The following is a 27381-nucleotide window of genomic DNA, read 5'->3' as shown; positions in this document are numbered from 1 at the left end:
TTTTTATGCAAGTGCTGCAAATTTGTGCCTCGTAGGCACTAGATCGAAGGCAGCCACTCAAGGGGAGGGACATTACCACACAACATTTACTCTCTATAGTCCATTTCCTTTTCACGACACAATTCCTTAAAATTCCTCTTATAAAGCAGACCTCCACTTTTTATCTCATCTACTCTTTTTATCTCGAACTTCAATAACATCTACCTTAGAAACTAGTACTTTTGAACTTAGAATTTTAGTTTATACTACCAGCTGAGATGAATCAAATCAATGTCATTGGAAGTGAAAGGAGTTCAGAAACAATTTCAGACTGTCTTTTTATCTTTCTACCACAAGCCATTAATGCACTGAATAAACAATTTCATCTTTGCTAAAAACTAATGAACTATGATTTTAAAGGTGACCTGCAAACGTACAGTACAAAATTTCAATAACTAACAAGATGGTTAAAATTCACTGAACAGCAAGGAATTATTCAATACACATGTGAATCCGCTCCCTCACACATCTGTAGCCTTACAGATGGAAGCAGGGGGCAGGATTTCTGTTAGAAGAGGGAACAAAAGCCCTGTATCCTTTAGAAGTTGCTCCTCACTTATGAACTCAGGGAGCTCACATGGGCTCGTGAAAAGAAGAGTTTGGAATAAGTCTCTCAGCTTGTGCGCAGCCACCGGGAAGCACTTACTCATGAATGGGGTATAATATTGCCCTGGGAAATACAGGAACTGCTATAAGGAAGCACTAATTAAAGTAGTCTGTGTCTGTAGATAAATTATGTCTTTTTGCTTCATATTTCAAGCATTAAATAAATATACAATAGCAAGGAAAGAGAAGTACTTTGTCAAATTTTTTTTTAAAAAATTCGTCTCTATTAAAAATACAAATGAACGTCAACTGAATTTTGGGGTTCTGTGTGGACTTTTGTGGGTTTGGTTTTTTTTTTAGGAATTTGGGACATGGTGTTTGTGACAACTGCAAAAGCTGTTGCCATTAATGCAATAACTAAGAATGAAGCTATTCTTTGACCTATCCTAAAGATTTTTTAACATAAAAATTCAGAGGCAAGTTATCTTTCTACCTTCTCCCAAGCTCAATGTACAGTTCAATCTCATTTTAAACATACTCGATTATTACTTTTTAAAGCAAAATAAAGTCTGGATTCACAATACATTGCCTTTTTTCTGTATCACTCTAAAAAGCAGTGTAACAGAAATGTTATATTTACATATTTAAAATCTCTGTTCAATTCCTATTAATGAGTACGCAAATCTGCATGATTTGCAGGTCTACACAATTTTATAATGAAAGCATAAAAACTGTATATAATCTAAATTCATTACATCCTTCCTATAGGAACAAATATCCCTGAATAATGTAAGAACCATCTACAAAAATCACTCAGATTGAACTTTTGTACAGACAATTCTTCTAATTCAGAAAAAAATAATACATCTGCAGACAAATTCTTGCGTAAATTTAGAATATTATCTTCCACCATTCATCAATTAATGGTACTAACAAAGGAATATCTTAAAATGAATGTGTCTTATTAATGCCTTGTAACAGCAACCCCTTCAGATAGGTCAAATGAAAAATTGCCAACCAGCTGGTTAATTTATTCAGCACAGGTGTTCACTATTTATTTTTCAGCCATTTGCCTTTTTTCAATACAGCTTGTTGTAGACACAGTATTCTTTTCCTTTGATGGATGCACTTTGTTCTAAGGCCATTCATTTCAGATTTGCACTGTGTATATTATACTGCTACCCAGCTGTTTATTCTTTCAAAATAAATGTTTAATGGTTACTTCATAGGAGTTATAAAAGTTCAGCAAAAACAACAGAATCTAGCCAGAATGTGTAAATTGTCAGAAAAACAATAATTGACTCTCTCAGAAAGTTTTACGGTATTTTGGAAAACTTCTTCTTTGCTAGGTTTATTAATCTTACCATTCTTCCCTGTGGGGGTTTTTGTTGATAATCGAGACAGACAGCATTGTACTGCCAGGCAAAGTTAAATGCTTAGAAGCAGAATCTTTTATTTTGTCCTGACTCAAGTATAACGCTCACTTCTACCGAGTGTGAAATCTTAGTGCTAGGGGACTCATTTTTAAGCCAGCCAGCAGCCAGTATCACATCTTCTTAGGAAAATCATATGCAAAGTTACAAGACCATGAAACCTTTAACCTGATTTAATACTGGTTCTGAACAATATTTATTCTAGCAACAGGATTACAATTACAATATTCAACTGCTATTGCTTTGAAACAAGCATAACATTTTATCTGCAATACAGTCAAGCAGCCATTACTGTACAATATAGAATTTTTGAATATTCTGAGTCTGTGACCTTCAGATTGTATTTATTTACACCTTTTTTTTTCTACCTGTGACATTTACAGAAAGAAATACAAGTTTCTGTATGACTATGTCAACATTTCATTGAGCTATCTATGATATTATCTAAGGGATTCAAGGCTAAACTTACATAACTATCCCAAAGAACCTTTCAGGAATTCAGAACAGTGTTCAGTTCAGTGCAAAATCCAAAAGATAAAAATGATGAGTAAACACAAAGAAATAGTTCAGTTTTCAATTGAGGTCCATAAAATTTCCATTCATCATTACTATGCTTACACATTGCTCAACATTACTGCTTCACAAAGTTACTTTTAAATGTTCCTTGATTTTCAGTAATACAATATTGTGGAAAGCTTACCTTCTGCATGACTTAGATATAACAAACTATCATACTTCCACCTAAAAATCTAAAAAAAAAGTGAAATTTGGATCCTTAGCTTCTGCTAATGCAGACATAGCTCTACAAATACCTAACTAAAAGATATTTACCACATACGCAGTTCTAAGATGGTATACTATTCTTCATGTACTTCTGCAACAAATATTCACAAAAGTAAACGTGTATTTCAAACTAAGCATGTATTTTTTGCATGTTGGATGCAAAGTAAGAGCTGAGCTTTACTTCAAAAACAGAAAGAAGGTGACAGCCCAAAAAGGCTAACTGTTGGTGTATTACCAGGAGCCTTTCGCCATGCAACTCCTTCTAAGCAGCATAGGTAAGCACTGCCTAATGAGTAAGTTAAATCCACTGAATATAAAAATGACACAAGGCAAATACTACTTTACCATTTTAGCACAACTAGAGTATTTTATAATTACAGTACTGCTGTCCATTTGTGCTCCTACTCTTGTGTACTTATTTCATTTTACATGTACTTACGAGTTTAACTTTTTACTATAAGAATAGCAGCTTTTAGGCAAATTAAGAATACAAAAATATATTAGATGGTAGTGCATTAACTACTTACTACTAATAATACCTACAGGCACAACACTTCAATTTTCTATTCAGAAGTAAATTACCAACTCACAAATTTGATCAACAAATTACATTGCATCCAGATAAGGTAATTTAAGAAGGATCAGTTACCTTTAATGAAGTGCAAGTGATTTCAACAAAAGCACAAGAATATTAAAAACATTTTAGAGCTCAGGGTTACTTTTTGAGACAACATGCAATATGGTAGCACGGTAAAATGCTTGAAGCCAAAAGCACAATATGATAATTTATCTCTTGGCATATAAAATTATTTGTATATTTCTGTATTTGTACTTACTCGCCAAAACAGAAATCTTCTACGTGTTGAATAGTTTCACCCTTCTTGCTAAGAGAAATAACATCTTCATTCTCAAGGATCAGTTTTCTCCAGTGCTCACATTCATCACTGATACCTGTCTTTTGCTTACAAAGAACAATTATAATTACATTTTTTAATGTGCTAGCTACTCTTGAGCTATAAATCTCTATAATCCCAGATAATTTGTTGTACCATCTTATATTAAAGAAAAAGAATCATCTTAGCTGTCTTAATGTTTTTTCTATTCAGATTTTTTCAGCTGAAAACCTTAGACCTTTTTACTTTATAGCATGCCAACATTTGCACTATATTACTAGATCTAATAATCTGAAAATACAATTTTAAATTAAATATAAGTTTTAGTAGAGACTTGAATATAACTTTGAATACAATCTACTAAAAGACAGGTTTGCCACAGCCAGGTTAGTTCCAAATTTTGTGACAAAACTCTTTGAACAGAAACCTTATGAAAAAACACAGTGAATTTGGGTATTATATTTACCTGTCCACACAGGAATCTCTAAACCATTTAACAGAACACGGAGAATATTAAGTTCTGACATTGAGCAACAATGCTGATTATGCCAGAAGGTAGCACTATGTAATAAATAGGCATGAGATTGAACTGAAAAAGTCCCATCTTCTATGGACCAACAGGCTCATAATGCTTCAGTAAATAATACGAACATCCATTTGCTAATGTAGTCCAAGTGCTCAATATTGTAAATAAATATCCTCCTCAGAAGATTTCTAGTGGACTGTCATGAATTAGAAAAAAAATACACTATCAACATTAACCCTTTTGTCCTGGTTACAGAACATTTCAATGGAAGGACCCAATAACTACCTTTCTCACAGTTAAGAAAGAATCAGACAGGAAATCGAGAAGACCAGATTATCGTTTGCAAAAGGTGCTGGGAAACTAATCTAAACAACAGTGTAGCTGCTTCTACGTAAATTCAAGAACTCAAAAAGTATGACTGAGCACTAGGCTGTTTGGTCTCGGATAATAACAGAAATACTCGAGGCATATCAAGAGTGTTAGAATGCTAGGCCAGATGGATAAATCTTAACCAGTAAAGTTGGAAAGTAAATACGTCTTTGATCTCTGAAATTACCAAAGACCACTGCGATAATTTCTCTTGTAATAAATTATGCAAACAACTAAGATTTAAAGTTAAAGAACATTAGAAGTAGTAATTTGGGAAATTTTTTACCTGATTTTCTTTAATCCAGGACAATAATCCTGAAAAACTAAAGCTGGCCCAGTTTCCACCATAGTAATTTCTCCTGCAAAGAAAAAAACAACAATAAAACTTGATAGAGAGATGAAAACATAGATTTTTCAGGTTTAAAGAAAACACAACCAAGTTTGAGTAATTAAAAATATTTTCTACAACAGATTTTACAGATGCAGAACATAAAAATTGGTGTAATATTTCACAACTCTTAATGAGATGCAAAATTTCAATTTTTACTTATTTGTATGCATCTCTGACCAAATATACTATAGTCCAAAGTCAAATTATTTGGAGGGTAAAATGAATAATGCTGAGAAAAGCACATGGGATGCTATGAGTAAAAGGAAAACACTGATAGTGCTGCTTCTTGGCCAAGACTGACTCTAGACCTCTAGCGCAAACATGTACAACACTATAGACATCTTCACGTAGCGTGGAGCCAAGCCAACAAGTCTTCCAGTTTCAACCAAGTTTTCGGAAAAGCCAATTCGGAGTTTTTTTGCATCTGTACCACACTCCACATTTTCAGGTTCTGGCAGGATCGAAGAGCTTTGTCACATGAGCACAGCTATACTGCTTCTGATTGAAGCTGATTTGGAAGTTAACGTAATTGCATTATATGCCACTTCTAAACTAACAGTCCTTCGTGAGGTGGCTATGCAAAGGAGGGTTAAGGAAACTCAAATTGGGTCCAGACAGTAGAAACCACATCTCTTATCCATTATGTCAAATAAAGCAAAGTTCACTCTGTTGTTTTTGTACTGCTTACAGAACAGATTATGCTTACTATAGACTGTTAGGATGCTCTGGCAAAATTCTTATTAAACTGCATATACTGTAGGTGGAGCCAAAGGAACTGATTTGTACAAAACATTCATACCTCCTTGAGTACTTCTGCGCTTGTATTTACCACCTTCTGCCTTGAAAATATCAGTGTACAACTTAAAAATCACAGAAAATTAATAGTTCTGCTCTTACTCAAAGGAAGACTCTGCTCTCCCTTTTTTAAATTTTTCTATCAACATTTCTCTGAACACCAGTTGGATTAATTGGATTTGTTATCATACCACATCTTAAATATTTAACAACTCTGATAGGAAAAATAATAGAGCAATTACGTTTTTTAAGAATCACCTGTTCTTGCAAAACAAAAAAAAGTCATTTCAGGATTTAACTCTGTTTTCTGGCACTGCATGCTGGCACTTCAGAAGCATGAAAGATAAAAATAACCTCCGGAATGGATATCTAATGTTACTGGATGCACTAAAAAAAAAAAGAAATTTAAGGAGGAAGATGGGGTTTGTGTTTTACAGAACAATGAGAAGATTGCTCTATCAAATGAACTTAAAATCTTCCCATAACCTTCTCCACTTTTAAATAGTAGAGGTAAGAGTGATGAAAGTGAAAAATTAAATTCGGGTTCAATTCTATTGTTTAAGATGGTATTTTTTTGACTAGACTTATATGCACTGACAAAGACTTCATTAAGAGTGTCAGCCCCTTTACAGTACTGGAAGGTGATGCTCTACACTATGTTGCTTACTTAGCATATGAAGGACAGATGTCTGCTAAACACAGCCTAATCGCTCCTGACTAGAAACTGGCCTAGAAAAGTCTTTCACCTACTGCAAGGCAATAGCTGAGAACATAAATAGGACATCTTTTGCAAAGACAACAAAATCCAGCATTCACTGTGTAAAGGTGGCTTCAACAACAGAACACAGTGTTTAAGGGCACGAACTGGGAGTGCTGGGTCTATACTTTAAGAGAACTCACATTGTCTATCCTGCAATTTGGTTCCCCTAAGGAGAAGAGCTCCACCTGGAGATCTGTTACCAACCAGAAACTCCAATCATCTATAAAAAGGAGTTCATACTTGCTACATTATGTGAATGACATGGGTGAGGCTTAAAAAGTACTGCTATTTGGTATCGTATAGTATCCAAAGCCATGAAGATCTGATATATTAAATGCCTGATTCTGTCAGGTTTCAATTTGTAAGGCAGTAACTGATGGTTGCATGCAACGATAATCTCCAGCTTTGTTCTAGCTTGTCAATGGTGCAGGTTAATTTCTTGCTGCTTCTTAACATTCCACTGGAAAAAAAAATTCAATATCCATATATTATCTGCCACTTCTGGGATTTCCAAAAAACACGGCCATGAAGATTTATTTTTAAGGGAATCTGCTGCTTTAGTTGCAAGTTTCCTTGAATATGGAATACAATCTGGCTGTCAGAGCAAGCAAGGCCATTGATCACAGAAACTGCAGAAAACACCTGTCTAAAATTAGGACTGGGTTTCTTGAATCTATACCAACATAAATTCATACATATCTAGAATATTTAAAATTAAAACTTTCAGTAAGAGAAATCAGTATGTTATTTTCCCAGCAAGTTACAAAAGTTTATTTGTGAGCTGTCAGACATCTTTGTTTTAAACATTCCTCCATTCACCAGGTGAATTTTCCTTTGAAATCGCTTTTCTTCTTAACCACCATTGACATGAATCAATCTTTTCAACAAAGCACTCCATAATGCTGTTCGGAAGCTCAATCAGTCTTGAGAACACCGTACGGCCTTTCTCAAATGGAAAATGAATCGCAGCTGTCCCTCCTTTCCTCTGGCATCTGAGCAACCTTCCCAAGTTATGTTATACCACCCCAAATATTAATCTTCTCATGAAGCATCAACTTGCAGAATTTTTTTTTCCCTCAGAATTAATTAGTTTACCCTGCATTACATGATGAATCAGGATTGCTTAATTTTTTCATCTGAAAACACTACAGAAAGAAGGTAGACCTGACATGATTACTGATCTAATGAGCCAAGTTTTTAGTAAAAAACTTGAAGAAGAATTCTGAAAAACAGCTGAATAATGGTTTTGCAATTAGGAGTCCTTTATAACCAAATATTTTTATTAAAAATGCCCTGAGGATGAACCGAGGAATTCCTTAAAGTAATGGTCGAGATCAAAGCATAATTAGCCCTAAAATCTTGTTCCAAAATCTCAAGGACTAAGCTCCTCTCTTCTCTTGCTATATTAGAAAGCTAAAATGATAGATATTCTCTCTCTTTTTTAAGGTTATAATTCAACCATCCTCTAAGTAAGAACACGAAACATTCTGAAGGTGGAACAGCAGAGTTAGAAATTAATTTTTCTACAAAGTTAGAGCACAGATGTCTTCTTTCTCTGCCATAGATGCTTTCCCAGATGATATTGGCTCAAAACTTCTCCTGTATTACCTGGATTTTCATATGAATTAAAATACTGCTGCTTTTAGTTCACATTTGTCAAATCTGAAATCTGTAGTTCAGAGCTAATGGCAGAACTGCTAAAGCCATTTTTGCAAAGTTTTGGAAGCATAGTCCTAGTAGAGTTCTACCTCTGCAAAAAGCTTAATTCTGTCTTCTCCTACATTAGTTTGTGATTTTTTTTCTCAGTTACTAACACCATTTTTCTTCAAATACTTAGAAAGAATTAGCAAATCCCAGTCCAGAACACTGAAACTGGACATTGTTTCCTACTGATTAACATTCTTGGAATCTAAACCAACCGAATATCTACCACGTCCTTTTGAAGACAGACTGCCATTTCAGAAATTGAACACTTTTGAAACCACGAAATACACACGTAAAATGTAAGTAAAAAAAGAAAAAGTACTTCACAGACTATGCCTGTTAAAAAGGTCACCCTTCTCAGTGCCATGTCATAACGGCCATGGTTTAACAGTCAACGCTGGCAATGTCTGAAAAAAAGCTGCTGATGCCTCATGACTGCTCTCCAGAGCTGCCTGGATGTGTCTGTCCTGCATTTGATCTTTCAGAAAGAAGTCTCGCACCATCAGAGTAGCTGTCTTTTGCCAAGGAAGTTACTGCCACATCAATTTTAAAGGTTCTGAACACAAAATGACTTATGTTTCAAACCATAAAGTTTCATGTGCTACCTACTAAGTACACAGTCACATGTATTTAAAATTCCCATTCTGGCATAGTAATTGTGTTTAGGAACACGAGAAGTGGTCTACACTTCCTTGCCTTCCAAGAGGAAGGGTTTAACCCAAACAGCTCCTGAGATCCTCCAGCTCAATAAAAGGGTGACGGTGGCAGTCACTTGTACTACATTACATTATATCCTGGGATATGAATATAACCAAAGGTAATTATCATGGACCAGTTGAGACCATGTTTTTTCTCTAATACCTTTGCTATGAGATCATCTCCCCTAAAACAAAATAAATTAAAAAACAAAAACAAAACACAACTTTTCCAGAAAAGGTCAAAAGAACTAAGAATTTTTGCCTAGGTTTCCTTACTGAACGTTAAATAATTCCTTTATTTTTCTTGCAAGAAACAGACCCGCTTTCAGAAGCAACCTTTCCACTCTCCAGTTGCTGTACTTACACAGCTACCTCACTTCACAGAAGTTAAAAGATGAAAAAGAAGGCTATATGAAGACATGGGCTATATTACATTATATATTTTACAAGTTCTGAAGAAAGCGAGACAGATTTTCTAGCAAGAAGTGGAACAAACTACAAAAGCAGGTATCTTGGAGGGGGGAGGTACAAGCAGGGTGCCCAGCATGCTTTTGGATGCCCAAAATTTTGGACACAAGGGAAACTCAAGTACACTACGGGCAAAACACATTCAAAAAACAAGAAAGATAACAGGTGTCAAGCAGCAAGATATGAGAAGTAGACAGAGCAAACTGGGCACAAAAGAGGAGTTAAAATCCTGCACCTTAGAACTCCTTTGCCTTTGAGATGAACCCTACATGGAAAGATAAATAAGTCAATGAGGAAGTATGTAGACAATAAAACTATAGTCTACAAAACTATAGTCTAGAAATGCTATATTCTAGATGCTGAAAATCAAATGTAAAATGTGGCTAAACATACCTCTCCTCTACTTGCCCCATCCTCAGTAACCAAACTTGTACATAACTATATAGATATATAATTTTAAGAAGCCAGTAAGCAAAGGACCCAAAGTAGAAAACACAGCAAGCCATCAGCAAAAAGTCCACTGCATATTAAGAATTAGTATGGGAAATATATCCACATCAAGTAATCAACTTTTAGTCTTGATCTACCTTTCTTCAGCAACTTCAAGTTTAAACTAAGTGCCAATCTCCACATTTTAAATTGCAAATTACTTCCCTAAATCACTTAACAAATATCCTTGAAATTTCACATGTCAACAGCTCATTAATATCTACAGTAAATGTAGCTTTCTGAAAAGAACCACAGAATTTACATTTATTGAGACAGATAGCTGGCACAGAGAAATAGAGCTCCTTCAATTACTATTTGGCAGAAGCTAGCTTTAGTTTAAAACCAGTCTACAGGAATTTATGGCAACACTGCAGTGAAGTGACTATTTTGAGTAAGATTAGCTACTGCTGATGGCAATGCTTGGACAGTGTTTATAAATCAAACTTAGAACTTAGTATTTTATAATAGGCCACTTCAAAACTATCTTCCATAATCACCTATGCAGTATATTATGACAAATTCAAACATGGCTGGAGATTAAAAGTAATAAAATTATGTACACGAGGTAATGAGTGCAAGCAAACTGTAAACAAAGACTTAATCCATATACATTTTCAATACACTGTGCCTAGCTTAACTCAGACCTTTTTAAAGAACAAAAGATTAATCAAAGTAGAATACCTAACACAAACAAGTATTTCAGTAACCCCAAATCTTATATACCCTGAAAAAAATTTTAACTCCTGATCCTTCAAGAAGGGAACAACATATATTGTTAAAAAGTGGTATTCTCAATATAAACAGATTTTTTGCTGATGAATTGACAATTATGCTGTTACCTCAGTAAAATTAAACTTGAAAATTCATTTAGAAATTAGTATATTAAACTAGACATAGTAGATGAAATAAAAATGTTTTAATGCAGATGAATCTCTGGCAAGCTTTCCAAGACTTAACTTTTCACTTAAAATTCAAATGGCATCAAGGTGGGGGTTTTCTGTTGCTTTTAGTAGGCTTTTTTTGCAAGAGTACTAACTTAAACACAAAAAGCAGATGGCTTAAAATGCTTCCCTTTTTATGGGGAAAGGGTTGTACAGTATAAACATTTCTACTTTTTTGGCAAGATACGGATTCTAGACCATGATTCTGTGAGCACATACACACATTAAAATGGCAGCTATTAATATGAGCGAAGAACAGCTTGGTTAAGAACACCTTCCCCTGACCTTAGCCTGCACTAGAGCTGGACAATAACTCCATAGGAGAAAGGAATTGAATGTGGAAGCCTTCATTTTTTCATAAAACGAAAAGCATATGTGAATGTAAATGAGCATATTTAAGTGAAAACAGCAATAAACAAAATCTGTATTCCACAGTTCTAATTGCCTGCTTCGATGGGTTTTCTGAAAGGCTCTTCATCATAGCTAAAAATAGGCATGGATAAAAGAAATCCAAGTTCCAGTGGCTAACTATTATTACAGACTTTGATAGCCAATGAATATGAAAAACTGAAAAAATGGAAGTGGTTCATTTAACAATATCTAAGTAGTCTACTGGTAATATATGCATTAAGCTTAAAATCCAAACATGACTATTTTATTCATTCTATACCTGCTTATTCTAAAATAAGGTTTTTAATATTTGGGACCAAACAAGTAGCAAGGGGACAGGAGCCAGCCACAAACAAGATCAGTGGCAGTGCTGCCAAAAAAATAATAAATAAAGTATCTGTATATTCATATCTTGATCACACATAATGAACTACAGCAGGCACAGTGCAGGTGTCTAGCACAGAAGTCTCATGAAATACATTGCATTTGTTATCTTCTACAAAAACTCAGATGGTAAAGCAACCTCCAGAGCTGCTTAGTAATGATCGACCATCTCAAAAGAGTGATGAGGAAATTCGTTTTAGAGTGCTAGATGGGATAGGAGGATATTTTAAGAGTTTGCCTCAGTCACCTGAGGCTCCAGCATTTGATCTCAAGCTTGCCTCAGAAACCAGAGCTCCAGACTTGAGTCCTGCTACTAAATTTTGCTGAGCAGGTGTACAAATAAGCCAAGGTGCAAACATCCTAAAGTTTTCTAAAAATCAGTGTGCATCATAGCATATAGTTACAACGTTCCAAACAAAACAAAACAAAAAAATTAACTTTGGCTAATTGCTAAAGAGGAGAAGTAAAATGAAATGTTAATCTCTAAAAAGGATGCAATGAAATATGCTACTCCACGTGCTTCAGGAAACCCTTCTATTTCAAAGCACAACAGAAGTACTTTTTGAATCAACTGATTTCAGTGGTATTCTGTACTCTCCTTACAAACTGATACAGCATGGGATAGAGGGAAGACAGCAAACAAAGAGCGTGCTGTGTTCATCTCCTGACTTGTCGGCCAGATTTCACTCATCTTCATTCTGGTAACTATTAAAATGCAAAAGTACTTGTATTAACGTTTCTAGGCTTTGAGAACTGATACAAATGAGAGACTAGTAAAACATTTTGTCACTAAGTGATAAAGGTCCAGGTAAAAATTCTCAGAAAACCAGAACGGAATAATTACTGTGAGGAATGATAACGAAGGGCACTAAACCTGTAACCATCCCTGCCTGTACGAAAGAAGGAGCCATCAACAGCATCCACTTATGTTCCAAATTACTGAGCTAGCATGCAAAAATTGCCTGTTCTATTGACGGAAATAAGACCCCAAAAATAAGGTAGAGACAGAAGCATAAGATTACTTGATGGCAAACGAACATAAAACATAAGTCCTGAAGGGCACACTGACATAGACACAGATATCGTTCTAGCCAGTTTAACTCTTCAAAAGGAGAATTAGTGGCATAACTTACGAATCAACATGAAGAACTCTCTGGCCACTTCTGGCACATGCCGCTGCAATAATAGATTCAGGCAAACCTGAAAGGACACATGCAATTAAAAACTTAGTATGCTATGATATATTAAAAAATGAAATAAACTTACAACTGGGTTAGAAAGAGGCAATTCAAACAAAAGAAAGTTTACAATGTGAGCCACTGAAATTTTTAATACTCTCACTCTATTAAAATAATGAACACTATTTTGCGTTCATTAACATTTTGCTATGACCACCTTGAATGCAACACTGGTGCCATAAAATTATTAAAAAAAACAACCCACACATGTCACTTGGAAACTTTACCACCTCTGAGTTAAAGTTTGTTACCAGTGTCTTCTCTAGACATCTTGTTATCATAAACAGATTGAGCTCTTGCCAGCACAATACCCAAATTCTAACAGAATGCTCTGTAACTGTATCCATCCTGATACAGACAGGTATTATCTGAGGGCATTTTTGTGTACTTTTGTTCACTTCAGAGTGTCTGACAACGCAAAGACTGTGTAACAACCCATTAAAATGGTGTTTCTAAATGAAGAAATATATGGTAAGTATTGCATGTCCTGGTATATTGTCCAAGGATGCATCGGAAGGTGTGAGAGTATAAAACTGCTGGGATGGCATTAAACAGTTGTGTACAGCAGCCAGTCTCCTGCATGGGGCTGTCTCCTCCATATCATCTACTGACAAACATCTCTAGTGTGAACAGGTCTGAGAACTGTATTTAGACTTTTGTTTCCAATTGAACTCATCGGTTTGCTCCAAAAGAGTGCCCAGGTGCATGCTCAATATTCTGCATGCAGACCAAGGCCCGAGTGTGAACAGAAAAGCTAAACTGACAGCGCAGGTGTACTTTCACTTCACTTCTAAGGGTAGTGTTAGGGACAGAATGAATCTCAGATGGTCATCCTTAAAGTCTGTCCCTATCAAAAGCTGCCGTGTCATGCAACTATCCTGTCAAATCAGTATGTTTTCACTATATTTAGGAAAGATACGTGGTTAAAAAAGACAAAAGGCTAGTGATCTTTCTTTACCAGCAATACAGGCTTGGAATAGCACGTGATACCAATTGGAGGTTTAATGAACAAACCAGGCTGTTCTCTAACTTCTGTTCCTACTCACCGTATTTTTACATGCACAGCTAGAGAACTTGGATTTCTGACCAGATTCAGAAAAGTAGTATAGCTCACTACCTAAAAGGCCGTATGGCACTAGCTTCGCTAGAATCTCTTTTTAAATGATCTATCGGCTGTTTAAGCAGGTCATTCAGTAAAAGCAATTAAAATTCTACGGGACTGGTATTAGGAGACACTCAGGCTACATATTCAATTAAGACATGAGATTAAACAAAGTGAAAGGAGTGTTTCACTGATCTGATTTACCGCGCAGCGCCAGAAGCAGCTGTAGTAGTACAACTGGAGAGAGACAGCATTGAAAGTTGACAAAGCAGGTGTGGTAGGGCACAAACTTCTTCGGCTAGCTGCATACCAAACATCATCTTAGTGAGAATTTCAGGCCTGCAGTTGTCTATTTCTTCAGAGAGACTACTGCCTTCACAAATGAATCAAAGGTCAGCATGTTGCCAATCTAAAGATAAATTTAAAACTATAAATAAACTTAGTTGTCACTTACCTAGAGTAAGAAGCTGTTAAAACTTTACTGGGATATTAAGTACAATTCAGCACTCACACAGAGACAGGTACAAATCATTTTAAATGTCTGAGCTAGTCATTACCAATTCTAGAACCTGAAATGCAGCCTAGAAAACACCTAGCGGGACTTGGATACACAAGACCATAGTTTCATGAACTCACTAAGCCAGCAAAGGCAGATGCAATCATCAAAATAAAGAAGCTGACCTCTCTGCCTTTATCTGTAGCCATTCCTGCCCTCCTTCCACATGAAGTAGACAATTTTTGACAGACCAGTTCCATGACAGTGTTGACAGTCCAAAAGTACAAATCCTTGTATCAATACAAGGAAGGAGTTTTAAGACAGGCATGACATTTTCCAGGAAAACAGCTACAACTTACCTGCAATTTCCCATTTTTAACACTTACTATTTTGAGGGATTAAAAAGACAACTTACTATGGAATTAATCTCTGGAGGGAGACAGAGGAATTACATCAGTTCCTGGGACGCTCATTTCACAGCCTAGCAAGGCCAATAGGTAACATTCACTTCAAAACAGTGGGATGTGGTGTTTTGTTGTGGCTTTTTTTTACACCTTAAATTTCAGAAAGTTGATATTTTGAACCAATTTAGAACTGGAAATCCACTTTCAATGATATAAAAAGTTTTCAGCTCTTTAACACATCACAAGGTGTTCCAATCACCTTGTTTCAGAGGTAATACCTGCAGTATATGCTGTCTGGTTAGTTAACACCAGTTCAGGAAGCCTGAAGTGCTAACACAATACCAAGATTTCAAAATGAGCACATATATGTTTAGAATGTAATCTTCTGAGAATACAAATCCACGTCAAAAAATCTGAATATACAGATTCACCACTGAACTAAAGATACCTCTAGCATTAAAATCTACTACTAATATAATCTATATGGAATAAGACACATACGCTAATACCCCACTTGAAATGCAGATATAATTTTTGGCAGGAGAAAGAACAAGTGACATTAATTGTAGCTAAGACAACGAGCCCAGCTAACTTTTGAGCTAAGACAATCTAAATCAATAATTAAGTCCTGCGAAGGCCTATGAAGTGCCTCTGATAAAGTCTTTTTTTAAGTAACAACTCAAAACACAGACCATTCTGAACAAAGAAACAAGCAGAAAATATCTAACTGCAGCACACGCTTCAGGACTGTCATAAGATCCTGGATGCACACAGCCTTAAGATGTGAAAGCAACTCCACATTCAGCTGTCCTCTGAACGTGTTTATACACACATTTCATTTCTCTCTGTCTATAAACTATCTGGAATAGAATCTACAACTACTATTTTGTTTGTAGTTCCTGAAGAAGGTTTTCTTACGCTCATTTGGGCACAGAGAATATTACTCTGGAAATGGAATTGAGAAACTTGTTTCTCCACCCTTATTGATAAAAGCCACTGAGAAAGTGTTGTAAAGCATCACCAGTGCTGCCTGGCTGACCAGGACTGGAATTATAGCTACCAGGGCATAACTGATTGCTTTAAGCTTGATCCAATTGATACTGTGTTGGAGGTCTGTTCTTCCATTAACCTTGGATGAAATTGTTCCCTGAATTAGCTTCCTTGCTCTTGAAAGCTGGCATCAATTTTCTTCACAAACCCTTTGCTTGTAAGATACTGTGGCCCCTCGAGTACCCGCTGGAAACAGAATGAGAAAGCCCAAGAAGTGCAAGGCCCATGCATTTTAGCTTTTGGAAAGGCTCTTAGAACAACTTCATGGAGCAAGACACCATTTATTCTTACGTGACAAAATCTCAGTAAACCAGAGATATTAGACTGTCCCTTGGCACCAGTTTCTGAATTCTCCAACAAAAATAAAATCGCAGGGAAAATAGGCAGTTTTGCCAAATGCAAGTTACTCCTACATGTGATCTGGACTGCATGATGGTTACTTTACAAAAGCCTTTTCCAAGAAAGAAGGCTCTTGTAAACAGACCATTATAATACAGTTATAGATCGTCCCTCTCTACCCAAGAAAAAAATAACTTGGAAAAGCCTCCTTAAAGAAATGGTACAGATTTATTTAACAATAGCACATGAAACTGAGCTATCTCCTACAGGATGCTCACATAGTTGTGCAAAATAGGTCCCCTTCAGATTGTTCAGTAACAGAGAAACATTCTTTTTAAAATTCGTTCTTATTTGGAAACAGTTTCCTATTCTAAACTTTGATTTGTGTAGTGGTTTAGCCCCAACTGGCAACTAAGCACCGTGCAGCCACTCCCCCACGGTGGGATGGCGGAGAGAATCAGAAGAGTAAAAGTGAGGAACGTCATGGTTTCAGATAAAGACAGTTTAATTGGTAAAGCAAAGGCCACACAAGCAAGCAGAGCAAAATAAGGAATTCATTTGCTACTCCCTATCGGGAGGCAGGTGTTCAGCCATCTCCAGGGAAGCATGGCTCCATCACGCATAATGGTTTCTTGAGAAGACAGACATCATCACCCCGAATGTCCAGCCACCGCCTCCTTCTTCGCCCCAGCTTTCTATACTGAGCATGACATCATATGGTATGGAACATCTCCTTGGTCAGCCTGGGTCAGCTGTCCCAGCTGTGTCCCCTCCCAGCTTCCCATGCACCCCCAGACTTCTTGCTAGCAGGCCAGCACGAGAAGCTGGACTGTCCCTGACTGCTCCACAACAATCCAAAACATCAGCATGTTATCAACATCTTCTCATCCCAAATCCAAAACAGAGCCTCACACTAGCTTCTATGAAGAAAATTAACTCTACCCTGGCTGAAACCAGGACAATTTGTCAAAAACACAAAGCTGGATTATATTCAAGTTTTGAAATGTGTTCAGACCCCAGCTACAGGGCAAAGCAGACTCCAAAATTTCTTGCTCACAGTCTGAAGATAATGATTTATTACAGAATTTGAGTGATTGTAGGGGAAAGGCTACACCCCTAATATTGATTCTGAAGTTCCACTTATGTCTAATGAGTAAATAAAGCTGGGTATCTCTAAGCTGTTTTTCTCATGAAGGATTATTCTAACACTTCCTGCCACTCGTCCCTCTTGGGGAACCATCAGCTTCTGGTTTTGCCAGCCTAATGGCTGAAGGACTTAGCACTATAACCTGTGTCACTCGTGATGTTTAATGTTTTTGAACATGCAGTTGAGTAATGATATGGCTCCAATAACTTGGATCAAAGAACAGCAAGATCTAAATGAGAATCTACATTTTTTTCTAGATTATAGAAAAAATTCTAAGATTGTACTGCTATTAAAAACAGGAACCAAATTACCGAACCATCAAGAGATCTGCCCTCTGGTATAATTATTAGTAACGACTATTTTCCTACTAAGCTATTATGCATATTAGTTACTGTGAAACCCAGCACATGTCTCATGTTATTGTGTCTGAAATGCAAAGGGCTTCTGCAGAAGAGCATTTTCTCAAATAATGTTCCAAATCCAGACAATATTTAGATTTCCAACGGTATTATCAGGAAATAAGAAGTCTGAATAGGAATTGCATGATCCAACCACAAGAACGCAGCAACAGATCCAGACTTCAGTACTTTATACATAATCATCTGTCAGCATAAAATGGATTTACGTAAAGGAATAAGGAGTCGATACAATTCTTTCTTGTATCAATTTAATATGCTGACTCAGAAGTTCTTCATATTTGAGAAAAAAAATCAATTCAGAAATAACAGTACTTGTTATCAAGAAGCACACTTTCTGTGCTTCCTGGCCCTTTCATATACCGCCTTTGGCATGCTTATACATGAAATATTTGCATTATGTTTATCGTCCCACACCTCATTTCTCTTAGCAGGAGAAACAAAGATAAAGAGTTTTCCTTCCTGAAGGAGAACTGATTAATACCGGTTGAAATCTATACCATCATTCCTTAAAGCCATTGCTTTCTTTCCCTGCTTACTAATCTCCATTTATCAGATGCATTATTAGGTAAATTAGCCTCTCTGGACTTCTCAAGGAAACATTAATTTAAAATTTCAATGAAGTAGGACATCTACAGACAAATATAAAAATAAGTACAAAATTAGGGACTTCACTCATTAGTGATCTCTGGGTCACTAACATGTTCTAATAGGTAGACCTTCATAGGTACTTCTTGACACCTATCCAGAAAGCGATGCCTTCTCATGAATCTGTGACACTGCCTCATTGAAACACAAATGCCAAGTCAAAGTGAACCACTTCTTTCTAGTACTGATCCAGGAATAGCGTAGACTACATACTTGCCCTTCTGCGTTTGGACTTCTTGCATCCTGTTGGAAAGATACTGACAGAAAAAAAAAAGGCAAGCAGATTAAATTGTTGGCTCTAATCAGACTAGCAAACATGGTGGCATGGCTCACTTCAGCATGCAGAAACTGTAGTCCTACAACCTTTTCTGTTTCTCTGTCTATCTGCATAATGCACTGGAAACTACTGCAAGAGATTCCAGGACTGCATCAGAAACAGTTGGAGCACCAGGATAAAGTACCTGTGCAAGCAGACAGTATAAACACTAGGTTCACGACAATCTTATGATGAAGAATACAGTCCGCTTTTGACAGCACTAGTTTTCACTGCCAGCTATCTAAGCACTGTCTCTATTATAGCCTTCTTGGATACATAAGAGGCAGATTAATCTCAATAAATCTTACAGATGTGGCTGCTGCAAGCTGACCTTGACGTCTACATCTGGTTGTTTCCAGCAACCTCTGACCAACATAACCTCCACTACACGAATTTTTGGACCCTCCCTGTGAAGCAAATCAGTCATACTTTCATTTTCAAGAACAGTGCGTTTTACAAGTAAATAGGCAAGAATTAGGGGAAGTAGCTACACATTATATACAGATATCAAGATACCAATTCTACTTTTAGTTTTGACACAGCAATATTAAAATTAGAGATAACTGCTAAGCCAGAAAACTCTTTTCTTCAGCTTTAAAAGACAACTGATTTTAAAAGCTTAACAAAATAAACAAAAAGTTTTAATTCACCTCTGTGTAACCAAAAATTAATTTTCAGGCTTACACATCGTGTCTCTTCTGATTAGCAGCTATACATAATGCCATAGTGATGCACTACCTCTTCAAGTGACTTTAAATGGATACATTCACTGCCCCAAGCAATTCATAAACTAAACAGCTTCATACGCATGGAAGCATCTTAGTTCTTGAGTTGTTCACTGTAAACTATTTCCCAGCCATCCAGCTGATAAGCTTTTACTGAATTACAGAAGCTTCATCTTGAAAAGGTTTAAAAGTTTAATTTGCTTCACTGTATCTACTAAATAAATCACAAGTGGCTTTTTTATAATATAAAATGTTGATGGAAAATATATTAAATATGCTGGAACATTGAGAACTTCAAAACAATCTTCCCGAGTCAGACAGTTGACCAACTGCAATAAATTTTGTTTGTATCCAAACTTCTAACAGAAGAGCAGCTGACTCTGGAAAAGCTTGCTATACAATCTTCATGGCACATTTTTGGTGTATGTAGAACTTAAAAGGCATTTTATAACTTAACCACAAAAAATCTGAAATACTTATTCTATATAATATTTTAAGTTAAAGCTAGCTAATTAAAATTGATAAAAGGCTTGATTCATTTTATTATCTGTCTGTACTCCAGAAAAATATCAGAAAACATTTCTGCATAACAGCATATGGTAGTGGCAAAGAAATGACAACCCACTAAGACAAGGAAGAAATCATAACTGGTCAAGGAAAGAACCACAAGTTAAAAGTTTCTTTTCCTACATTAGTAAATCCATATAGTTATCTGTGTACCATCAGAGGAACATGGCAATGAAAAACATGGAGTGGGTGCAAATAAACATTGCTTAGAAAAGGAACACAAGCAGACACTTATGGTCCAAATAAAAATTTAACTCATTACTAAAAATCATGCTCAATCCAAGCAGTGTTCTCTGAAGAGGAGGAATTTTAAAAAAACACTGGTATGAGAATGCACTTTCTGAATCTGGCTCCCAAGTCGTAACAGCCCAGGAAAGTGAATATACATGAGATCCAGACAACAGCATGAATACAACACAATCTTAGCTTATTAAACATTTATATAAAAATTGTATCACTGGATGAGTCACATTGTGTGGCAAAGTTCTACTGTATCTAAACATTGCACTCATGGAATGCCTAAGACACAAGGTAATAGATGAAAAAAACTAGTACCCAATTTGGCAGACCACTTTTTGAAGTACAGATGAAAGCAGATTACTTCAAGGTGAGGAATTCTGTTTACTGGAAAGGAACAGCAGCTTTACTTTTCACAATTAGAGCGCTATGTTCCAGCAGGAGGGTAATTTTCAACGAAATAGCAGATTTGCCTACTTTTATATAGATAATATTTGTTTACATAAGTATACCCCTTTAAGTCACACCTATTAAGATGACAGGTAAAATCCGGAACATTCTTTGTGTCTTAAAGAAAAAAATAAAATTGTACTGAATAAAGAGAGTTTGTAAGTAGACTTCTCTAGCACATACTACAGCTATGAGTCTAATCAGCAGAAAAAGAAAAAACAAAGCACATATATTAAAAGATCTGTGTAGTAAGACACACATTAAGTTTTATTTTTACCCAAGTCTTCTAATATGTTCACTTCCTTTTCTGCCTCCCTCCAGGAAGATAGTTTGCTCTCCTTGCTCCTTATACATTTTTAAACATTTCATTAAAAGAAGACTTGAAAAGTAAAAAGTTTCTACTCCTACAGTAGTAATTCCATGTAGTTACCTATAGTTACCTATATGGCATGGGTGTACCAACAAAGGCTCTTACAAAATGCTGAGGTCAGCTCTAGAACAACCTTAGTGCACCAGTGACTTAGAAAAAGGTGAGTTCTTGTAGAAAGACTGAGTTACCAGCTTTACAACCCTTCTCCAGACAGTGGAATGACATCTTCTACTGGGGATGGACAACCATGTCTTTTTGATTACTCCTGATTCAGACTAGAATTTCAAAGTACCTCCCTAAGACTTTTTCATCTTGATATGCAGAAGACTTACTCTGTATTTTTCACAGTGGGATCATAGGAGTACTACAGTCTCTTATTTTGTATGATCAGCAATATAATCTGGAAAGCCTGAAAAACACTAACAGGCTGAGAAGGACAACAAAAGATTCACAAATAATGAGCTTTCTTACAAGAGCAGCAAGGGACAAGTCACAGTACCTGGCAAAGAATCCTATCGGAGATATCAGTGGTAGTCCAAACCCCCAAGAAGGCTATCATGGTACCTCTGTCACACAAAAAAATTCAGAATAGAAGGCATTCCAGACAACCCCTCAACTTTAGTCAAGCTAAAAAAAAAGTGAGTAAGAAGATAAAGGTATGTTTATGCTTGGAGAATACTGGAAAAATAAAAGGTGGGTGATGGGGAGAAAACTCAGTCAATGTTCATTTTTACATATACACAGACAGGTAACGACTTATTTAGAAACGATAATAATAATACGGACCTATTTCCTTCTTCCAGACAACAACATGACAAGTCCGTGTCACTGGATTAGTCCACAATGACGACTGACATGAAAAAATATCCATCTTCAGCTGGTTTTCCATCTAGCTTTTGTAGTAAAACTCTAAATAGCTGCTGATGTAAACTGGAGTACAGTAAACTGTACTTACATGAGATAATGTAACCAAAATATCAGCCCAGAAGATGTATTAGAAAACATTTTAGGCACATCTTAAAAATAGCCTGCAACAGTAAAAACATCAGGAATTACTGATTTTTCAATTTTTTTCAAAATCAATCTTAAATGTTAACTTCATAATTCACTTCTATGATATTTAGATTAGTTTTTCATGGTATATTTTTAAAATCGTATTAGTATCTGCAAGTGATTTTTCCTAACACTGTACTTACACAAGATAAACATAAAGTACTTACACCACTCCCAGCATATCGAACAATAAATAAGAGATTCTCCTGACAGGACTTTGATGACCTGGCAAAGCCCGAGTGCTTTCAGCCAAAATCATATGAAACCATAAATCACTCTTTATTTTATAGAATATTTCAAAATGGATTCCTGCTTTCTACCTTGAAAGTCATTTCATGTGTTATTTATAACTACAGAAAACCAGAATGGAAAGAAAATTGCATAGAACTAGGGAATTTACTGTGACTGCTTTTATAAAGAATAACTCCTTTTTAGAAAAAAATTAGAATTACTGACAGACAAACTTGTGAATACAACCACCTTTTAAAGAGCCATATCCTTTATTTTACAACTTCACCAGCAGTTAACACACGCCTAATGAAGTATCAGAGACAAGTTTAAGAGGTTAGGACTCAATATAATCCAACCAACCGAAGAAATTCAAAGGCAAGGATGACCCTATAACCTTATCCACACCACTTATAAATATGCACAGCCATGTTGCAAATCTTTGCACTTACAGTGTTTTTTGCCATGGATTCAACATCGCTGAATGTTTTGCCTATGAATTTTCCTATTTGCCAACTGCCTAAAGGCAAAAGCTCTGCCACTGACTCCTAGCTCAAATAGATGCCTGTTTTTTGAGATAAATATTTATCGAAGAACTCATAATGTTCCGTCTCACTATAAATGTACCAACATTTTAATGCCTGCACTAATTTAAAAGTTGACCCTGCAAAAGCTTATCAATAATGAACTCATTTAAATGAACATGACTAATGCCCAAATTGAATTCCTCAAACAAGCACTTAACTCAGCCCTCCAAACCTAGATCCTACATGCTTTTAGCCACATAAAAATCACCAGATATCACTTTCCAAAGAATAGACCTTCCAAAACACCAGAACTGCTTTGAGGACTGATGCATTTCATAGTATCTGCTTTGGCAGAGAATCATCCAGTAAATACATTCCTGTTTGATTGGTGGGTAACTTGCCCCTAGCACTATAATCAGAAAGGAGGAAAGCAGGGATATGAGAGGCCTGGGGGGGCACGAAGGAAGGAGTGACTTCAATGCTGTAACAAAAAAGGGAGTGGAACAAAATAACAATGTCATAACAGCTTTAATTTTCATATTGTGTTGCCATCAAAAACCTCAAGATATGCCCACCAGTTTTATGTCATATGCCAATCTAGTTTTCTTTAGAACTATGGATATAAATGCCATGCGAAACTTTTGCTGCTGAACTCAACAGGACTAGTGTTTTTGTACTACACATCCATCTTGCTCTATACTTGCCTGCACAAGAAAATGTTTAATCTGGGTTAAGGAAAAGTAGTTTCTTTAATAAGCAAATTTACTTTTCCCGTAGAAATATTGACGAGATAATTGAACCTAAGCATTAAATGGAGTACTGATGACTAAAATTTAGTGTGAGGTTCCATTTTCATCAAGCTTACTATAGGGAAACAGTTAAATGATCCTGAAATAAAAACAAATTCAAATCTAATGTTACCACTCAATCTAATTACTAAAATTAACAGATGCACAAATTACAAAACCAGAAAAAGGCCACACATGCAGAAAAGAATGCAATTACTATTATGCAGTTAAAAAGATCATTAACACAAACATTCTAGTTGTTATAATATGACAATTAAACACCCATAGGTACACTCAGCACTGGTTATGGCATCAGAAAACAGAGATTTAAAGACAACGCTAAGATATTCCCTCAGGAGTCATTTCCCAGAAGAGAAGAGAGATGAAAGTTTTACTTTGAATAATCTTCCATACTGAGTAGTTTAATATAGATTGAAAAAAAAACAGTGTTAGTCAACCATTTACGTATGTTCTTAGCAAAAAGTAATGCAAAGAAAAGACAAAATAATACCTAAAACGCAGAATTCTGAAAACCTTTAAATTAGTTATAGCAGTACTTTCTACAGGTGGGCAAAACCACATCCTTTAATACAAATCCACACCACCATCGAATACAGCATTTCAGAGGAAGAATTTCACACAAAGAATTTCCTTCCCCCAACATCAAAGCTCCAACATTCTAAGACTATTCCAAAGCAGGGAAGATCATATTTGATGGCTGTCACACGACCAGCTCTCACTTGCACAGACAATTCCGTTAAAGTGCCTTTGCTGGTGAACTGCCAGTTCCAGGTGAATTCTTATAATGGCATGCCTAGGGATGCACAACTTCTTCCATCTGTGAGATCCGACCACCAACCACCACCCCTCCACAGTGAGCAGCATGGTATTACTTAACACAGGCACCCAGCAAGCACAACATGTCATGGGCCATGAAGGACAGCACACAGGAGTAGGCTGCCACTGCTTGAGTGATATCCTCGGCCGGCACTCTGTGCATGTGAGACCCCTCATCAGAAGGGTGGCCAGAACAAGCTGGACTACATTCTACCTTTAACAAAACTTACAAAGCCTCCAGCAGAAAATTTTGACAGCAGGTTTTTACTCTTCCATTGGAATCAAGAAAAGATGAAGTCTCATTTATGTAAGTTACAGACAGCTCTTTTAAAGAGGTAATGCCTTCACTAGCTTCCTTAATAGCTAAAGTGGCTACTCCTACTATTTTCACCTAGCTTCCTTAGCAGCTAGAAGAGCCAAATAGCCTAACATTAACATAAAATTTAGAAACCTCTGTGTTTCCTTTAATTTTCTACATCACTGCATCATCTAGATAAATACCAGTTTTCTCTTGGCATTAAAGAACGAATTATCCTCAAAAAATCACAGAAGTTATGCAATTTTCAGTATTTCACCCTTTTAGTTTGGTACTTTAACCTTTCATTATTTACCATTCTTCTCATACACTCAGAATATTCACAAATCTGAACACATATGAAAATGTCAGATTCATTAGTAGTGCTTCCACTCCATGCAACACGATTAAGAACATGGAAGGGAGCTCTTCATTTGCTCAAGAACCTTAATTTTGCATTTTTAGTGGAGTTATGGTCAACAATGCAGACAACATGTTTTTATGATCTCTCACAAACTCCAGAACTAAATCAGAAATCCTTGAACAATTATACATACACTACTTTATAGTAGTATATATAGTGTATGTATAATAGTTCAAGGATTTCTGATTTAGTTACTTTTTAGTACTTTTAGTTACTTTTTCTGATTTAGTTACTTTTTTCTGGCAAACGGTGCAAACAGCAGTTACATTAAGAAACTCACTCATTCTACTCCAAATTGCTAGAAAAGTAGTCTGAAATCTGAACAACACAGTTAGACAAATGAATGAATTCCAAAAACATAGTTCCTGGTTTCACATGGAAAACAGTAATGTTTAGAAGTGTTTTGCCTTTTGCATTCCAGTCAACATCCTGAGCTGACCACAGGAGCTCTTCATAAATGCAAACATAATTTGAGTGTAAATTTGGGACCTATGAACAGTAATGTATTTTGAACATTTTAAGACTAGAGCTCAATACTGATTTTAAGGTGAGGGGCTTATCAAGACCAATTCAAACCAGGCCCCTGTCACTGGGTTCTGCAAAACAGAAATCTATTTCAGTACTTAAAGACTATTTTGATAGACAAGCAGCAGCTATCTTCTGAAAGAATATTTTCGAATTTGTCTTGTAGCTACAGTGTTGGGGTATGTTTCAGCGAGATATTAAAGATCTCTATCATTATTCACCTGAACAGGAAACAGGGTGAACTTGTGCAGGACATAGAAAGTGCAGAGTTATGGCTCTGATATGTGCAATCATTCACCCTTACATTTGTTCATATACTGAGAAAGACACTTTAATGAGATAGACTTTAAAAAAAAAAAGGTTTGGGTTATTTGTAAGGCAGAGAGATTAGAAAAAACTTTAAAAAGTTGTTGTATAATAGGATACAATAAGGAAAAAAAAGAGATTATCAACATATACCATATATACCACAAGAACATGGAGTATAGCTCTTCAGAACTATTTTCAGGGCATAGAAGTAAACTTAACGAGCATACAAGTATTTCAGGAAAAAGGGCTGCCAAGGGCAGCAGAGTCAGAGTGCTTTATGAAGTACCAAAGCAGCACTAGATCTTAGGTGTGCAGGGGCAGGTGGTGTACCTGAAGGCTCACAGGGACGGGGTTCATGGAGATCCCCCTCCCACTAAAGCCCCGCACCACACGTACCCTCGTGCCACTATTTCTAAGCAAATCTCGACACTTAAGTCTTAGCTGCAACCCTACAGCTGCCTGCGAGTCCCCGGGACACTGGCGCAGCACAGTCCACGCAGCACTGTCCACGGAGGACCACACGCAGGTACCCTCGGCAACCACACGCAGCCCCAGAGCCTCCCCGGCCCGCCCTCCCCAGAGGCCGCTGCCACCCCACCGCTGTCAGCCGCCAGCTCCTGCTACTCCCAACTGCCCCCACTCCAGCACCGGCACCTCGACACCACCCGCCCAGCCCCTCCGAAGCTGCCTCCCCGAACCCCCGTCCCACGCCACAACAGCCGCAGAACAACCCGCTACTATCTCCTACCGGTCCCTATCACCACCACATCAAACTCGGAGGGCAGGTTATCGGCCATCTTGGGAGCGACACGGTCACGTGGCCGGCACTGGCGGAAATGGCCGTGCCGCCGGCATGTATTTCCGGCCGCCTCTCGCGTGTGCTGCTGGGAGATGGAGTTCTGGGCGCCGGGCTGGCGGGACGGCTCTCGGCTGCCTGCGGCCTCCCAGAGCTCCCGCCTAGCTCCTAGAACCGCGCGGTAAACTTCTGAAATACCACAATATGAGTTCATCCCACCTACTTGCTCAAAATGCAAACACCCATATTTTTTGTACAATTTATGGTCGATTCCACTGAAGTTTCTTGGATGACTAGTTCTTCAGTAACTCACAACAGATTTAATTTTTGTTATTTCCCCTTGCATATGCAGTGTTTCCAAAACTATTACTACTGTTTGTTCAATCTCATTATTCATAGCCCTTTATTAATATACCCAAGAAAATATTTCGCTTATTATTTTTAAAAGTCCCCTTATTCCCCAGTTGTGATAATTCCTTGCCTTT

The 27381-nt window shown here is 36.8% G+C and overlaps 1 protein-coding gene across 1 annotated transcript in view; it reads right to left on the bottom strand.

Annotated features, from left to right (window-relative positions):
• CHM (CHM Rab escort protein) overlaps positions 1-26897 on the bottom strand; it is a gene marked incomplete at both ends in the record, with an annotated part of 71351 nt that extends 44454 nt beyond the window's left edge. The window contains 4 exons of the mRNA XM_082004275.1: positions 3638-3762; positions 4876-4948; positions 12743-12809; positions 26849-26897. Coding sequence (XP_081860401.1) covers positions 3638-3762; positions 4876-4948; positions 12743-12809; positions 26849-26897 — 314 coding nt within the window. The remainder of the gene's footprint in view (positions 1-3637; positions 3763-4875; positions 4949-12742; positions 12810-26848) is intronic.
• Between the last annotated feature and the right edge of the window lie 484 nt (positions 26898-27381).

The sequence above is a fragment of the Phaethon aethereus genome (genome assembly GCF_964289735.1).
Source record: "Phaethon aethereus genome assembly, chromosome: 10".
In the NCBI taxonomy this organism is placed as follows: Eukaryota; Metazoa; Chordata; class Aves; order Phaethontiformes; family Phaethontidae; genus Phaethon; species Phaethon aethereus.
The sequence above is the reverse complement of the archived record's forward strand: the minus strand, read 5'-3'. Positions and strand labels throughout refer to the sequence as shown.